The 18214-nt window shown below is 38.8% G+C and overlaps 3 protein-coding genes across 4 annotated transcripts; 1 reads left to right on the top strand and 2 right to left on the bottom strand.

The window, feature by feature from the left end:
- Positions 1–92: 92 nt before the first annotated feature.
- eva1c (eva-1 homolog C (C. elegans)) lies at positions 93–4392 on the bottom strand. Of its 2 annotated transcripts, XM_033978939.2 has the most exons (8): positions 3865–4392; positions 3365–3561; positions 2721–2844; positions 2318–2470; positions 1904–2047; positions 905–982; positions 740–832; positions 170–539 (listed from the first exon to the last, which is right to left on the bottom strand). In XM_033978939.2, exons 1-8 carry the CDS (start codon positions 3968–3970, stop codon positions 184–186), a joined length of 1251 nt encoding a protein of 416 aa, XP_033834830.1. In that variant the 5' UTR covers positions 3971–4392; the 3' UTR covers positions 170–183. The 2 variants fall into 2 exon arrangements, with proteins under 2 accessions (XP_033834831.1, XP_033834830.1); XM_033978940.2 differs by lacking the exon at positions 905–982 and having other exon boundaries at positions 93–539; positions 3865–4386.
- A 724-nt stretch (positions 4393–5116) lies between these two features.
- Positions 5117–7239, bottom strand: haus1 (HAUS augmin-like complex, subunit 1). The gene is made up of 9 exons (XM_033978733.2): positions 7141–7239; positions 6903–7077; positions 6647–6782; positions 6454–6588; positions 6248–6371; positions 5768–5833; positions 5615–5686; positions 5273–5320; positions 5117–5206 (listed from the first exon to the last, which is right to left on the bottom strand). The coding sequence occupies exons 1-9, from the start codon at positions 7159–7161 to the stop codon at positions 5162–5164; spliced, it is 822 nt and encodes a 273-aa protein (XP_033834624.2). The 5' UTR covers positions 7162–7239; the 3' UTR covers positions 5117–5161.
- A 446-nt stretch (positions 7240–7685) lies between these two features.
- mis18a (MIS18 kinetochore protein A) lies at positions 7686–14783 on the top strand. The gene is made up of 5 exons (XM_055226526.1): positions 7686–7946; positions 8035–8101; positions 8206–8328; positions 8841–8943; positions 14083–14783. The coding sequence occupies exons 1-5, from the start codon at positions 7715–7717 to the stop codon at positions 14140–14142; spliced, it is 585 nt and encodes a 194-aa protein (XP_055082501.1). The 5' UTR covers positions 7686–7714; the 3' UTR covers positions 14143–14783.
- The last annotated feature ends 3431 nt before the right edge of the window (positions 14784–18214 follow it).

Here is an 18214-nt window from a genome sequence, read left to right as displayed (position 1 = left end):
CAAAGTCTAAATTTGTCTTGGGTAAGTAGGATATAAGGAATAAAAACATTTTGGAACACCAGTACAAAAAGACCTCAAGTTCTGGTGGCCACCTCAGTGTGAAAAATATATAAAACAATTTTAAATAGACTTGAAAATGATACAAAAGTTACAAAGCCATTCTTGAGTCAGTGGTGTTTTGGTTCAGAGGGCTTCACATGAGCTGCCGTTCAGATAAGCGTTCATCCAGATCTCCTGAATGACCATGTCTCTGCGTTCGATCCTCTCCGCTCGCTCCGCTGCTTCACTCACAAACGTCACCTCCTCCCACCAAATCACTGTCTTCCTCTCCCCCTCCGAGACTAAAGAGCTCTCTGTATCATCTTCATCATCACTACAGTCCTCTTCCTCCTGTTTCTGGACTGGTCTTTGCCGGTTTGGTTTGTGGCGTGTAGGCCGGTGACACCAACAGGTCACTCGTATTGACAGGGCCAGCAGTGTGAGGAGCAGGCCCACACAAACACTGGAGGTGAAGAGCAGCGCTGCCATCTCTGAGTGCTCTGCGGACAACACAGGTCTGCTTTTGAGAAGGCCCTCGGGGAGCCAATAGTTCAGTTTATTTTAATTAGTTTGTTATTTACAGGAATATATTTGAGTATTTTACAACAGCTAAAATGTTTTTTTGGCCTTTTTTATCATTGTAAGTTACTTTGCTCTCTGACCCATCCTTCACTTAGGCTGTGCTTGTATGGATCTTTACCTTTGATATAGGCGTAGGTTGACAGTGAGTCGCTCATCACTGCCCCTGAAGCCTCTGGCCTTCTGGAGCCCTTTGGGAAAACCTCAGCCTCGTCTGGATGAACAACGGAAATGGAACAAACTGTCAGAAAATGTCAAGCTATAACATTTGGTGTGATAGTTTTACCTTCGTCTCTATCCACAGGGGGAGGAGAGGTGGGTTTAACTATGCTGGGGTCTGCCTCTCTCAGTAATGACTGGGGTACTGCAAAAACAGTATTAGATGTAAGTTTAAATGTTTTAGGTTTAAACTCAATGACCAAATTGACAAAAATGAGAGAAATGAGTGACTAACTCCACAACGTGATTTGACATGGCATTGCATTATATTTGAATATTGTAAAAAGTGAAATGGTTTGTCAAAATGTATTTGTATTTTTTTTTTCTGGTAGAAGGTCCCCGAATGCTGGTCTCCATGGAGATATTATTTATGTCCTTGAATGTTTCACTATATGGCAGTAACATATCTTTCTTATGTTGACTCAGTCGTAGGAGTTCATCTTGAAAAAACATGCATTTTTACTGTGAACAGAATAACCTTTCCACAGATCTGACTTGTAACTTGGTCTGGTAGTGCCACACTGCAGGCAAAGCGATAACATCTCCATGGAGACAAGTCTGTGGCGGACACTCCACTAGAAAGTGCACCTTGAAATTGTGCTGTTTTTGGAAAGCTCATGTGGATATATATGAATATATTTGTAACTTGTTTTTGGCCAGAGAACGGCAGGCCTCTACCTAAAGGTCTGTAGGGCTGGTGCCAAGTGTGCAAGTAAGGAAATATTTCAGCAGCACGCTCAAGTCACATCTGATATCGAGTATAATCCATGAACAATAAAGCTGCATGAGCTCATTGGCATTTGTGCCAATCACAGGAAGTTTAGCAGGAAGTCAGTCTTTAAGCCCAGTCCAGTCTCACGTCTATTATTCCCAGCTACAGTTTTAGAAGGTGTGATAAGAAAAGCCAATACAAGCAACAGATAAGGATCTACTAAAGGAAACTGTGGAAGCATGTCACATAATGAGCAACGTAATAGCAAGAACATGCATGAGATAACTTCCTGTGGACTTAAGATTTTTCATATTGGATAATAATGTGTGCATGGGAAAGTATTAAGACTCCTACCACAAGAATAGAGCACGCTCAGGTACTTCCTGGTTCCTGGGAAGCAGGGGTCTCTAAAGGTCTGGTTGCTGACGGCAACAGCGCACCTCTGTTTGTTGTAACATGACTTTGAAACAAAATGTACAGCTTCATGATTCAGACACTCTGTAGGGAAACAAAAGATACATAATTTTCTTTAAATAGAAATTACTTGTTTGCAAAAGAATGCAGTTTTAATTGAGTTGAGTCACTGGCTCCTTCAATCACCACAGCTGCCTAGATACAGGCAGGATGAGTGAAGGGAACACGAGGCTGGGCTGTGACCAATTACCAATTGGTAACACCATATTGACATGAATGTCTATAACATACTATATCAAACCCACAGAGTGGCCATGGTGAACAGATATAAAATAATGAATAATAAATTCTCACCAAAAGGGGGTGGTAAGGTCTTGTTTAAGGAGCAGGTGTGGCTCTGACCCAGATCTCTCCCATAAATAGCTGCGTAGATGTTGAGCACCTTTGGGGGCTTACAGCGCAGGACCAGGCTCTCTCCATCACACGCCACATGTTGTTTATGCTCAGCTGAGGAAAGAGAAGAAAGCACTAACGAACCAGAGAGAACAGTGGGAATGTAAGACAAGATTTACAAAGGCTATGAGACCTTTTGTAATTTAAAATATTCTCTATTGCCCTGCTTTGTCCTGGTTTGAACTTGATTCCAACTTATTTAAAAGCTATGCATTTTATTAAACAAAATTTTGAATAACGGAAATAAAATGTGATATTATTTGAAATAGTTATGGCAGGTAAGAACTTAAGCTCTTGGACCTACTTGGTTTGCACTTGTAGTCCACATGGAGGTATTTGGGGGTTCCTGGACATGGGTCTTTCCCAAACAGCAGGTGGTTCACAGAAAGTTTGCAATCCCTTTGGCTTTGACACTCACTCAGAAGTTTCTGCAAAATATGAATATTTATTACACAGCTTTTAAGAATAGAGCAAAAATTAAGTGAAGCAGAATTTGGCAATGATTAGACAATGACAGGTGAGAAAATCCCCAGAACACAGGTCTTTTAAGGTGTTCCTGTCTGAAGTGGTCAGTATCTATCAAAAGCAATGCAAAAATGCGGTGTACCAGTCACAGATGTCATGCACATGGATAAAGATAGTACATGTGTTTCAAGGAAACTGGTTTTGATGTTAACGTATATATAACTTGTAAATGTCTGATTTAAATGAAAATGGCAATCAAAGAGGGTATTGTAATTTTACATCTGATCGAAGTAGCTGTGTTCTCTACAGTGTATAGGATTAGTTGCTGAACAAATGACACTTCCTTTTTAAGAAGTACTGCAATGCCTGATTAAAAATAGTGGCCTTATAATATATCGTGGCACTGGTATCACACTTAAAAAACTAAAGCTTGCTCCCTAATCCTAACCCAAAAACACTGACTTCTCCCTTCGTAAAGTGCACCTGTAGAGCAGTAAAAGCAGAGCAGCTGTAGTTTCGGTGTAGGTGTGAGGACTCTGGTTTTTGGCACAGCCGTGCCACTCCGCTGCCGTAGAAGGCCGACTGGATGGAGATGGTGGAGTGTCGGGGGCAGTGGAGACGCAGGGGCTGACCATCACAGGCATGAGCTGAGTGACTGGTGATGATCCGGGACAGGTAGTCTGAAATAGACAAATGTGATGATGTTGATAGAAAAGTAACGTAATGTAACGGCCCAAACCAGGCACAAATCTAGTCCAAGTCTACACTAAAGTTAAAGATACATTATTCTAAATATTACAAAAAGTTTGACATTAAACCTGACCATCTTACATTTATTAAATTGTGAGAAAACATGCATTACTCTTAATGCGAGTTAGGGTTAGGGTTAGATTGCAAATTGTGAGAAAGCATGCAGTATTCTTAATGTGACTTCACAGATCTGACCATGAAAGCAGGTCTGATACTTAGGTCACTCATCTTACTGGAGAAGTCCGCCAGTCCGTTGATGCGTCTGACCCACAGCAGTAAACTCAGGTAGAAGAGACCATGGCTCCAGTCCAGGCCGTGCCCAGGGCGCATCCAGCTCATGACTTTGCCCCCTCGTGTCTCTAATCATATTAAAGAAACTCGACTGCGTACTACACGCTTCCCTGAGAGCCAAATCCTGTCCACTGCGCTGCGGACGAACGTGCCTTTGCGTGTCCACCCCATTTAGTGCCACGGCACAACTGTAGTTTAAAAGACGGGATTTCCTCACATCCCAGTTCCTACAAATTCTTAGAGTGGAAGATGAAGTGTAGTTGGCCCCGTGGCTGGCGGTAATGGACCACAGAGGCTGGCTGAAAATAGCAGCTGCGCAACAAGTTGTCTGGAGCTGACAGGCTACACACGTGCGCACGTTCAGTTGGACCGCGTTACTCTAATAAAGACAGAATATTTGTGAATGGATAACACTCACGAGTAAGCAGAAAGACTTACAGTAACAGCTGAGAGGAAATTGTGGAGTGGGCGTGGCAGATCAAATATTTTAGAGGGAGGGGTGCACAGGGGAATGACGCACAGAGTTTTTACGCACAGAGGAGGCACGTGTTTACATTTTGGATCAGGAATAATTGTTCCATGCGTAGGATTTTGTGTTGCATTGATTTCAGTCTTCTTTTTGCTATGTTTTGACTTGTAAAAGAAGTGATTAAATAACTTGCAAATTCATAAATAATCTGATACTCCTTGTTCAGATCCTAAACCTGGATAAATGGAGAGGTTTGCATTAGAAAGACAAAGCAAGGCAAGTTTATTTGTACAGCACAGTTCATATACAAAGTAATTCAAAGTGCTTTACAGAATAACAAAGACATTAAAATCCCAATACAACAAATCAAAATATAAATAATCACAGGCACATTTAATTAATTTGATAATTTAGTAGGCGACTATTCACCGGGGGTGTCCCAAACAGAGGGGGGGGGGGGGGGTTAACATACAAAATGGACAGAGGGCCTCCTAATTTCAACCCCTCTGCACTTGTAGCTTTAGGCACCTAGGTAGCAGCTGCAAGACCTTTTCAAGAACTTTATCCCACAAAAGCCAGAGGAATTTTGTTGTTGTTGTGTGTGTGAAACTAAAAAGTTGAATACAAACTTATAATATTTGGACTTGTAGGAAAAAGCGAAGCAAAAAGTGATGAACGAATAAACAAAAATGCCACAATGAAGCTCAAAAACTAAGATAACATTTGCTTTATTTCCAAGTCCAACATAAATAAAATCTGACAAATGACATTCATTTAAACTCCATGTTTGTCTCTAGTTTTGAATCAAGTGATGCCTGAAATTAAGAAATACCTTAAGTGAGCAACAATAATCATAATTTTCTAATAATTTTTATACTCACCAACTCCATTTTTGCTTCTAAAATTTTCACTTGGGCAAGAGATGGGTTCTGTTAGAAATTAAAAAGAAATGCTTTGTTTCATTTGAAATAATGTACAGTAATCAGTTAGTTTGAACTTAAAATTTGACTTTTTTTATTTGCTATAATAACATCTATTATAGCCTATTGCCAGCTATTGTTCATTCTGAGAATATCAACCCATCACTTTTCATTTTCTTAACATTTAAACACTGGCTATTCAGATTACTAGACACAATAGAGTGGCCTAGAAACTTGGAAACAACAGTAACACCTTGACTTTTTACAAGGCAGTATCAAAGTGAAAAGGAAGAAAAAACATACCGGGCACAAGTCCATATAAGGCTCCAATTTCTTCTTTAAGGGAACAATTTCTTGCTTCAGTGCAGTAACTTCCTGAAAGGATAGAAAACAAAGATGTATCAATACATTAAAACAAATTTGTATTCAAACTAGAGAGTGTAAAACTGTATTTACCTGTGACAGTTGCACTATGGAATGGTGGGTCAAAGACTTATCCATGTTCCTGGATAAAAGCTGGGCCTGTAGAATTCAAAGTGAGGCAAGTCTTTGGCACTGTACAGCTTTTGGCATTCATGCTGATGCTAATAAGACAACTACAAGACTATTACACACACAGTATGCATTAATCTGTCCAGCTATGTTCATATTTTTAAAAAGGCATATTTCATGTCTTTTATTCTCCTGTTGAATGTCTTTGTGTTTTGACATCCTTGGTTGTCATGAAAATGTTTAATGTTTATAAACATTAAAATTATTACGAATGTGGATTTATCAAAAAACTGTAATCCTGAACATTTTATCAGCCTCTTTCAAAACTGAATGAGAAGTATAAGATGGTCACAGGTGATCACAGATCACAAATATGAGCTTGGCAGTTCCACCAATTAAAAAATGCATAATAACAAAAATTCTAATTGGTTTTGGTAGGAATACCTCTGCTCTCTCTCGCCTGTGGCTGAGCTCTTTTGCTTTTGTTGTCACAAAATCCATGTTGAGTAATCTCTCCTCTGCATTTGCATTCTCCACAGCCTGTGTTTTTATAGTTTTGTTGATATCCCTATGATGGCAAAGATATGAATGAATGATGAAAATATAATATGCAATATGTACACCAAGGTTAATATTGAAAAAGAACTTACTCTTGTAAGTTCCCGCGGAGAACCAAAGTAGTACTAAGCCTTTTCCTTAGCACCTTGAGTTCCTGTTCAAGATGTCTGTTTGACTTTTCAGCCTCAAAGAGCTCATTTGACAGGTTATTCACAGCTGGAAGAAAGCTGAACATAAAAAAGTAAGTCTCAGATTTTTTTCTTGCATTTGCACTTGTGAACATACCTTCCAAGGGAGATGTCTCTAATGGCCAGAGTTACTGCATTGTCCACTAAAGTAGACAGATAGTCTGTACACGTAGGTGACAGACTCGCACAAGAAAGGCCAACACCTTGTAAAAGAGCATCCTGGTAATAAGCACCTGAACAATGGAGATAGAAAAATATAATCTATAGCACTGAAAGCAAAATCTACAAATACAAAAGTTGACAGTTGACCACATCACCTCATGCAGAAATGTTGGTATTATATTAATACTCACAATCAGCCTGATATTCTAATGCTTTCTGCTGGAGGTCTTCAATGAGCAGTTCTGTGTCTCTGCACCGAGCCTCACTGGACAGGGCCAGCTGATACAGCACGTCCACTGTGCGCGTGTTCACCTCAAACTGCGGCACTGCTTCATCCCGAAACACTTCACTCAGCCAGCTGTGGACCTGTCAAAAACACAGAATAATTAAAATAAAACAGCACCTAGCAAGATTTTAAAGGTCTGTTACCTTTTTTATCTTCTCACACATTTCACACAGGAGCTCGTGAGTTGAATGCCAACAAACCTGAAGCGTTTTCAGCTTCTTTTTTTTTCTTTTTGTTTTTATTTCCCGCTTCAAAATGGCTTCCGGGTTATTGACCAATAGGACTTGCTGGTGTTCGTGACAAATTTGACTTATGAAAGCAAATCTTTAATTTAAACTATTAACGGACAATTGTAATTATCTAAGTGCTGATTAAAATGTTGCCCCCAAAAAAGACATAAAATATAATATATATTTATGACGCATTTCCGGTCCGTGCTTTACAAAGAAAATAAATGCTCCAAGCGAGTTACTACGCAACCATAGGACATGTGTAACTGCGGCACAAAATGACCTCTGTGACTAATTTAAATTACACTGCGAACATTATACACATTATATATCTGATATATAGTTTGTATACCAATGCATATGCAAGTGTTCTGTATAAAATGGAAATACAAACCAAATTGTAATGCAAAAACGAAGAAGGAAATGAGTGGCTTCATTCTCTCTCCGCCTACTTGAGAGTTCAAAAAAGTGTGGGACAGAAGCTCAGATGGCGACCAGGAAAAAAATATCTCAACAACACCCTAATAAATCTCTAGATGATACTTTTGACGTGAGTACAAACCCGTCAGGTTTTGGAAAAAAGCTATTTGAACGCGATGATGAAGAAGCAGATGATGACGGGCCTGCAGTGTTTATCTGCGGGAAATGTAAGATTCCAGTGGGTGACTCGTTCTCATGGGCTGGTACTGAGGACTCACAGAATCAAATACGACTAAAAAGTACATGCACTTTCTTCCTTATGCGTTTCGTTTAAATATTATCTCTATATACTAATAGGAATCCCATTGCATGTTGTATTGACCCTAGAAATCACTGATAATGTCGCGGTTGGAAAAGAGAAGCGAAAATATGGACCAGGCAAAAAGTCTCAATGGTAAGTGCTGCTCTGTGATACAATTATCTGACTCTATGTGTCGCCATAACTATTTTGTTCTTCATTTACTGAATATAATTTAACTGAATCTATTGTCTTGACAGTCTGGTTTCGGACCTCATTTGTCAAGGATGTCTTTCTGTGATTGGAATGGTTTATTCGTCCACACCAAGGCAACTAGACCACAAGAGGTTTATCTTCTGCCTCAATGTAGCAGACATTGACAGGTGTGTTCATTCATTAAAGAAAACATACTATAAACACAGACTATTCCTCCCAGGAACTGCAAGAAAATTATCTCTGTGCTAAATTTTGTGCAACGCATCTTGTTGTTTTAAAAGATTAATGCCTTTGAACATGTTCCCAATTAAGCAACTAAACGTAATTAGCACTTTAACCGAATTTTGGTATTGTTGCATTGCTTGTGCAAGGAATCTATGTCCTTACCATCATCTTCACTCACTGCACACTTTAAAAAAGATTATTATTAATTTATCTATAATACACAAAAAAAAGATCAAAACAGATGGTTTTGGCAAAAATGTTGAATTATCTACTTATAATTTTTGTTAACCTTAAAATTTGATGAATATAATTGCATCATTTGTCTTGGAAAAAGAACATACATACATATTTTTCTTGCTCAAGCCTAAGTGTGCTATTTCTTTATTGTACAAAAATATAGAATTAAATGTAATTGTTATATACTTGCTTTTTTCATGTTCCACTCATGTTGCAGTTATGTGCTGGGCTCTGCAAACCAGACGTTGCCAGCAGAGGGCCTCGATGAGCAGCCTGTGACGCTGGAGTACAGAGCCAGTGTGGAGCGACAGTTAAAAGAGGTGAATTATTACCTCTGTTTCTCTTTGTCTCCTTCTCCTGGTTTTGTTTGCCCACAGAGAAGTATTTTCTTTTACAAACAAATCACATATCATTAAACTATGCACTCACCTGATGTGTAAAAAGTAATAATAATACCAAAAAAAAAACAAATCACAGGTAAATTATTAATAATTGCCAGATCTACAATAACAAATGTTGTGTATTTTCTACTAATTACTTGGCACTAATTAGATGCTGTCTCGGGCCGATTTGCCATCAAGGCTTTCACATCAATAGGTCCGAGTGGTTTACATTGATTAGCAACTTACAGGTTTCACACGCACAATGACATCAGCTTTGTTCCGGGAAGACCTCACTGCTCTGATCGGCAGACCCTTAGATCAGACATTACCTCACCCGTGCTCTTTTAAGGTCCAACAAACAAATAATTGTAAATATTTTAAAATATAAACTTACAATAACAATACCTAAACTATAAACAATGTAATTTGTCATTTTATTAAACCATTCTTATTTTTTAAATAAGAAAATCAATCCAACTCTTATTGTATAGGTGGTGATAATAAAAAAAGGGCACGTTTTTTATTTTTAAATCTATAATGTACAATTTCTGCATGTTTTGATTCTGGTTACCTCAACATCCTCTTTGTCTGATTTTTCCCATTAGCGCCAATTGGCCTGTAGGTGGCGATGGTGAGTCACAGTAATAAACAGCCATTTGGACCGTGGACAATAGAGAGAGGGGGTTTGTTGAGGAATCTTTGTGTTCAGAGAAAAACATGTTTTGATCATACAGTGGCTTTGGCCCTTTATCACCCATGTACCCTTTCATGTCACACTAGTTTATTGTAATTTTGTCACAGATTCAGCTGAGAATACAAAGACCTCTGGCTGTACCATTTTATTTAATATTCTTTTTGCTTTAAAAATACACATATAGTATATGTTTTGTTTTTAATTATGATAACACAAGAACCATGTATGTGTAGAGAATTGGGGGGAGCATCTCTTTCATTGAGAAATACTTATACAACAACTAGTTATTCAATAATACAAGAAATAATATCCAAACAGAAATAATTTTGAAACCTTTCCAATATTATTTGTATCATTCTCCATGTAATATGTATTTGATTGTTGGCATTTAAAAAAAAAAAAATAATAATAATAATCCAGTTTAATCCATCTTTATTCTGATCTCGTAGTTCATTTTGAAACGGACAAATAGCAAACATTTATTAACTGTAATTCTGTATTATTTTAGTTTTAGTCAGTTACTCATACTACCATTAGCTTAAAATGCCTGTAATCGTCTTGGGATGTGGCATGGACAAAATTATGTGACTTTTCCATTGGAAGGAAAACTGGTTTTGATTGTGCAGTGACCTGCGTGTGCTCAGTATGCTCTATGCAAATTTCAAGTGACAAATGATTATTATTGACAATGATCCAACCATCAAGCACCATCACCACACAGTTATAAAACAAATTGGGAAATTTAACATTTTAACTTATCTTCTTTTAGAATGGTCAATGAATAGCATTTTTGTTAACTAAGCACATAGTGCATGGATCATACACAAAAACCCTTTACCAAAAAGAACCACACAAGATGGTAAGGACTTTTTTCACCAGAGATGGCCTAAATGCTTTACCCAATAAAACTGATGATAAACCAGTACAATATTAATATATGAAAAAAAAAAAACAGCGTCATGGTCTTCTTTAGTCTGGAAAGCAGAGGTCTGGGTCAGTGATTGTAGAGATTAAGACAGCCAATGCAAAGGAATGACCGGCCATTTTCACCAGCAACAAAGAAATAATATGCCTAAAATCTGAACTGTATAAGAAAATGTCTCTTGATGGCTTGTTTTAACTTGTCTAACTTGTCTAACTCCTTCCTTTTCAACCATGTCATGCTCGTATCCAGTAAATAAACCTGTCAATATGTACCAGTTGCTGGCTAATCACCACATTTTGAAATATGCAAATTTCCCCTGAATGACATAAATATTGACAATCTGTTGATTCATTCAGACTAATTAGTTTATAAAATCATAAATGAAACATACATACTTCTTGGTTCTGGGTCCCCAAAATCTGTGGCTCTTAACTGGTGTTGTGCGATATGTCTGTCACCGTTGCAAACTTTGATTTGCAATATATTGCTACAGAGAATATCATACTATTTTTATGCCACAAGAAACCTAAAATATGAAAATGTATTATGTAAAAAAAATAAATACATGGTCTCCACTATTTTAAAATATATAACACATATTGTACATCTAATTTACTAAACACTTTTCATAACAGTCCTACACAGCAGTGACATATATATATATGTGTGTATGTATGTTTATGTATATATAAAATATATATATATAATATATATTATTATTATTATTTTATTTTTATTTTTTTTCCATTGACACATTTTCATTGATACATTTTCAAGTAAATTCGGTTTTCCCTTTATGTTGACACTGCATCATGTTCATCTTCAAAAATACTTTTGTAATTCCGGGTTATTCAATATGACCAATGACTGAATTGGCATTTGGTAAACCGGCTGTTTCTGAAACATTGCCAACAAAAACTTTTGCAACAATATTAGACACACCGCATCTACTAAGATAAGTCCTGAACTACAAGCTGACCAGTTGAGAAATGTTTTAAATATTTAGCAAACATTTAGTTTCTCTTATGAAATGAAGAGTGGTCCATATTATAATTTACATAATCATAATTTTATAATGATTTAAAATAAACATTTGCCTGATATTAGAATAAACTTGATGGAACCATGATTTTAATGTTTATCCTCTTCCATAACTATATACAATATTTTAATGGCAAATAAAAGTTTAGTACTCAGTATGTCAAGAACCCTCTCTGTGATGCATACAGGTATTGGTACCTAATTGGCAATATCCATTATACAGTATTTAGGGAAGTGCAATAAACAAAGTAGATGTTTCTTACAGACCATCATTCGACAAGTTCTAACTAAAGCCTAAAGCCTTGACCAAAGATGACGCCAACAGACGCACCCCATATGATTATATAAAGAAGGTTGCAACTTAAATACATCATTGATTGTGTTTAGTCCCAGTGGAAGTATGCTGTAGATTAAACAGACTTGAGTGAATTCATTTTAGTTGATTTATTTCATAGACCTCTTTACTCGTGGGGCCCATATGATTGGATGAAATGCATTAGACTTGCAAAAGAATTCATATTGTTTCTTATCACAACATTTGCCACTACAAATCATTAAGGCCTGACAGAAACTGGTTTAACAACATCTACTTTTGTGTTGTGGAAAAACTAAACTTACACAAGCCTAGTCTAGGACCACAGCATTTTAATTGTCCTTGCCTGTTTGTCTTTTTTTTTCCAATATAATAGTATAAATGACAGAACTGATATTCATGAAACTTCATATGAGGGTGACGCACAGGCCAAGGACGAAAGCATTAAATTTAGAAAGAGATCAATAGCGGGCGTGCCTGGAAAGTCTTGGCGAGATGGACTGTTACAATGAGTTATGGCATATGGCCTTGGCGGCAAGTGTGCCCTACTCAGTTCACCTTCCTCTCCTGGACGTACGCGGAATTGAAAACATTATGGCTGCTTTTACAACGCAATTTATTTAGACAAATTTAATCTTAGAATGCTTGTGCTTTGATACTGAAACAGACCAGGCACATGTTTTTTAATGGCTTTACAGTTCTGGGAAAACATAAGAGACCACTGCAGTTAATTAATCTTTTAATCTCTCTGAGTATGATGACCATTCCAGGCCAATGTCTCTTAAAAAGCAATGTCAAAAACTGAGATTCTAAATGTATTTTTGTGAGGGTAATGGGGTGTAGGTACTGAGTACGCTCTACTGTTTTCACAATATTACAGTTTCTAACTCAACTAAGGAGTGGACTCGATACTCAATACCGATTTTGATACCACAATGATAATAAAAAAAATGTCTTTATTTAGATAATAGAATGTAATATTCAACATTAAATTGCAGTACTTTCTTTTCTATTCCCATGTGTTTTATATTTGTGTAATACCTCGATTAGTATCTGTTTTTCGTTACTTTTGAAAACCCTAGTAAGTTCCGTGCCTTCTTCATGTGACCCATCCTTCAATGCTGCTGGTGACTACAGCTGGAGGTTTTTGCCTGTTAACAAGTTTGTGTTCTTCATGGTTTTTAGCGTGATGTCATTTCCAATAAGCATATGAGTAAACCACATCTTCATAAGGAAAAAGGAAGTGTCCATTCACTCTTAAAACTCCAGCCTTCTCTTCTCTGCTGTTGTGCATATAAAGCCAATAATCCCAATAATAATAATACTACTAATTAGTTGGCCAATAAAAATTTGGTTAAAACCCCATCGGCTGATCAATCTACTAAACGAGTAGAAAATTGATACCTAAATCCTAGCTGATACTAAAAACAGTATTGAAACTAGAGAAGTTAGTATTTAGTTTGCTCTACATTGCTGGTCTTCAGTGGCGTGTCTTTTATTTATTTAGCCCATTTTACCAACAGTATAAAAGAAATCTGATAGAATTTTGCAGTGGCCTCTTATATCGTCCAGACATTTATATCGTATTTTATTCTTGTTCATCTGCGCCCTCATCTCCTGTGTGTTTTATAATGTCACCATCCCCTTGTGTTGCCTTTTCAATGTCTTCTGACTGACTGACTTGTAGACACTTGTTTGGATTTTTTCTTTCAATCTGTTCTGGTACACTCCCTGACCTGCTGGTTCTCCTGTCTCTCTCGTATCTGTCACTCTCTTTCTACTTTCTGTCTCTCTCTCTCTTTTGTCTCCCTCTGTCTCTCCCTCTTATCTAGCTCTTTCTCCCCTGTCTTCCCCACATCCATTCGACCCTGACCATTTTCCCCTGGAGTCTGTCATTCTTCCATTTCTCCAGTTTTCCAATTATCTCATCCCCCCCTCCTCCCTCTCTTTCTCTCATCTATCTCTCCTTTCCCCTGCTTCCTGCTTCTGTCCATTGTTGATCTGATCCTAATTGAAATCTCTTTAAAACGCCCTGCCTGCTTTTCTCCTTGCAATTCAAAACCTCACCATTAACATTATACCCTTTTTCCCCTCCTCTTCCAGATGAAACTGATGATAATGTCTATGGCGCAGAAACTGGAGGAGATGGAATCTGGCCAGTAAGAACGATGTGACGTACCCCCCGACGATGATAAACCTTCTTGTTGGCTTCTTCATATTGAGATGCAAGCAGCGCACATTTCATATACGTTCCTATAGTTTACCTGTACTTGAGCCCCCTTTTCCATTTGACCATCACTACGCCTTTGTCCTAGCCCTCACCTTGCACACATATGCGTACAGTCGCTCAGCTCCTTTGTGGCGCTTTTACCGATGGCGAAACAAAGCGCGGCCACACTTGTAATCAATCACACTGTCAGCTGGCCTCTCGCGCCGCATGACAACATCTCCACCGGTGAAGCAGAGAAAGTATAAGCCCTGCCTGCGCCCTGAGCTGAATGTTTATTTGTCCAGGATTTCATCAAGCTCCAACCTGCACTCTCAGCAGAAAGCAGTATTGATCCGACCCAACACAAAACCACACACACACACACATTAGCCTTTGTTCTCCTCGAAATGGAAAGCCCAAACCACATCATGTTGCTAACGTTAACGCTGTTGCACATCGTGGCCTTTATAGCTTTTAAGTAGTTCTGGTTATAGAGTCCCATTCTTGTAAGTTCTTATAAATCCATTTTATATTTGTAATTTCCTGTTCATATTATCCTCTTTGTCCAGTTCACCTCATTGTTTTGTTTATTTTTATATACTGTACATTGTTTTGAAGTAATAATAAATAATTGTTCTAAAATTTCAGAATTGGGTCTGTTGCCATTGAAATTACCATAACTTTCAATGTATTGGGGGTATTTGAGCAAATATATTTATTCAGTTAAAGATGCACTATGTAACTTGTCTGGTGAGAGCACGTCACCTTCGTGTCCCAATGGAGATGGTTTTACTTTGCCTGGAGTGTCCCATAATGTGGCATTTTAACCTGTCTTGATTGTTTATATGGCAAAAGTAACTTGAAAAACATGCATTCTTACTGTGAGTGGGTCTCCTCTTCACAGATCTAACCTGTAACTTGGCCTGATGTCACCTACTTGTCTCCATCAATACTGTATAAAGCTACTGCATAAAGCTATGTTGTGGATTATTCTAGGCCAAGCAATAACATCTCTAGGGAGATGAGCAGGTGGCGAGCAGAGATACAATGACTACTGGTTTGGTTTGAAGGGTTTCCAGTCCGACCTAATGATATACTGTTTTATTTAGGAATTAGCATTAGGATGAATACAATTTTGTTTTAACGTTCACTGTAGTTGAACTAATTGGTTAATATATACCGGTAATTCTTTTTTTTTTTTTTTTTTTTTACGGTTTGTATCTCTCATAGTCTTTGGTAAACATGCTGCATTTTCTTTAGTTTGTTTTTGATTTAAGAAAAAAATAACACAAATGTTTATAAAGATATAAGTAGTTAGCCCCTTTGTTCACTCTTTAGTTGATGGGGTTAATTTATTTATTTTCTCTCTCCTCAGATTGTTGGGGATGAGCAGCTCATCCCTCTTTGTCTGTAATTAAAAGCTTCTATTTGGCTTAACTGTATCTGTTTGAGAAGTTTGTGCTCTTTGGGGCTGATGAGAGCTTGATTACATATTAAAGGTTTGTTTACCAAGTAACTGACCTCAGATGTGCCTAGCAACTCTTTCAACCGGGGCAGGGAACCCGGCAGTATACTTTTGCAGCGCCCTCCCTCACCCACGAGGTTTCATCAGCCGCCCCGCGCACAACAACAACAGGAGACGGCCAACCAGCACGCGGTATCCAAGGCCCGGTTGCGATGGTAACTAAGAGCACGTGCTATGCGGAGTGCTTGTTGCCGTCTCGTCATCGTGTTGGCCCGAGGAACAGTCATCCAGCCATACAGCTCTCTGTCAGCAGGCGTTATCCCATGCTCAAACGCACAGGGAGGGAGGAGTCCAGTGCTGTTCCCCTCCCTAATCCAGGCGTGATGTTTTTCTCACTGCTGCAAACCCCACCCGTTCATTCACCCCTCCCTCATCTGAAAAAAAAACACGCAAAACAACAACAAACACGCCTCGTGGTGTGTTGTTGTTTGTGGAGTCTGTGGGTGGTGCCGGGCGTGTGTTCACCGGGGTTTTTGGGGATGGAGGAGCTCCTGTGAGGAGAGAGAGGAGGATGATGCAATGTGGTCGGGCTGTTGCTCTCCAGATGTGCTCTGAAAGTACCGGTGGCAGGATGGATAGACACATAAAGGTGTGCTTACATTACAGACCATGTGGATTAAGGACTAATAGTGTAACTAAGGTGAGCCTAAGGTGAGAAGCTCCTCAACCCTCTGAGCCACTTTATATATAGATCCAAGTTGCTGTACGCATTGCACTGTTAGGGGCAAGTATTGCAAGGTTTTCACCCCAGTCACCCTTTAGTCTCGACCAATCATCAGCAGCCATGCCTAGACCAGTGATGATGGGCACACGCGCGTCACTCAGAGCATATAGAGCTCTACACGCGCTCAGGGACAAAGGATGAATAATGCAGAGGCAGTCTGAGGGAGAGTCGCCTCCCCCTTTTCCCTCCTTCTCACCTTCCCTAAGCAATAAGGAAGCAATGTTGCCATGGAGGCACTGAAGCCTCAGCGCACAGCAGCCAATCACAGGCTTTCCTGTATCATCCATCCGACCAATAGGAACTCGGTGTCTGTGGCAACAGCAGCCTCAGCTCGAGTTCTGATTGGCTGAGCGCTGCTCTTTGATTGCATTTCTGATGTTGTTTTTGAGAAAAAAAAAAATATCTCGAGGAGTGCCACCTGTGTGCCAACTTTACAGCCTGTCTGTGATGTTTATGTCTGTGTTAAAAGGGTATTTTATAGATAATAAGAACAAAATAGGCTTCTGTGGATATGGAAAAAAATGTTTGTTAATCAGTGAAAGCTACAATTACTATTACACAGTATAAATGTAATTCTGCTTCACTCACCAGAAATGACTGCTATCATGCTCTAGATAGTAACAAAATCAAGATAATACATGAGTGACTCAATTTTAATATTATGCATTACAACCAGCTGCTTATTATTTTTCGGCTCTGACAAAGAACCACACCTCAATATTCATACAGAGCTTTCACCAAATTCTCGTTTCCTCGCTCACTCTCTCACACACTCACTCTCTCTCACCACTGCACCGCAGCAACCACTTATGGTTCTCAAGTTTGTATTTTTATTTTTTCTCCTTTTTCCTACCACTTGTGTAAGCCATAATAAAAAGAAAATGTTTCTTTGGCAGCTCAAAACTATTTGAAGGAGAATAAAGATATTTCTGTTATTAGAAAATATGGAGCACAAGTACAAGTCCTCTGATTCATCTTGATTAAGGGGAAATGTGTTTTTATTGACCACCAGTGTCTTTACAATAAACCCGTATTTGGACCATTTGGGAAATGGTTCTGATTGGTCCTCTGGAGCCAGATCTGTGCTTACCACGCCCTTCTCATAGCAATAATCACCTTCCTCTCTCTCTGATCAAACGGGAGATCCGATTGACCAGAGAGTGGCCTGACAGAATAACCCAAATCCCCTGTGGATGCTCAAGGCCTTCAAGTTCATTAGACACATCTGCTTGTTTATTTCCCCCACGTCTTTCTGCTCAGGTAGTCTCTCTCTCTCTCTCTCTCTCTCTCTGTCTCTCTCTCTCTCTTTCTCTCTCTCCCCTCGCCTAATCCTGAGAAGTGCTGACGGAGCTAGTACAAATGTCTTGAGGATGGACTAGGCTCTACAGTGTGTGTGGTCTTGAACTTTTACCCAGTGACAAATGTAGTGCGTTAGGACTGACTGACAGGTGACGTGACTGTTGATTATGGCACCTGGTATTGGGTGTGATGTATTAAGTACCAAGTGAACATTCTGCCTTGTGATAGCAGGAAAATGGTAAACATTTTTCAGTGATTTTATTGGGTCTGACAAAGTCCAATGATGATTGATTTACATAAAGGAACCACTCACTCATTCACTCACACATTGATACACCAGTGTACACAGACACTGGGGCAAGGTGGGTAAAGTGTCTTGCCTAAGGACATAACAACAGCGTTCCCTGTGGAAGTTGGAATCACACCACCAACCTGTAAGTCAATGTATCTGTCCACTCAACCATAATGTTTACATTGA

The sequence above is a fragment of the Periophthalmus magnuspinnatus genome, chromosome 14 (assembly GCF_009829125.3).
Source record: "Periophthalmus magnuspinnatus isolate fPerMag1 chromosome 14, fPerMag1.2.pri, whole genome shotgun sequence".
NCBI classification, from domain to species: domain Eukaryota; kingdom Metazoa; phylum Chordata; class Actinopteri; order Gobiiformes; family Gobiidae; genus Periophthalmus; species Periophthalmus magnuspinnatus.
Note: the sequence above shows the minus strand (reverse complement) of the source record. Positions and strands in the feature narration are given on the sequence as shown.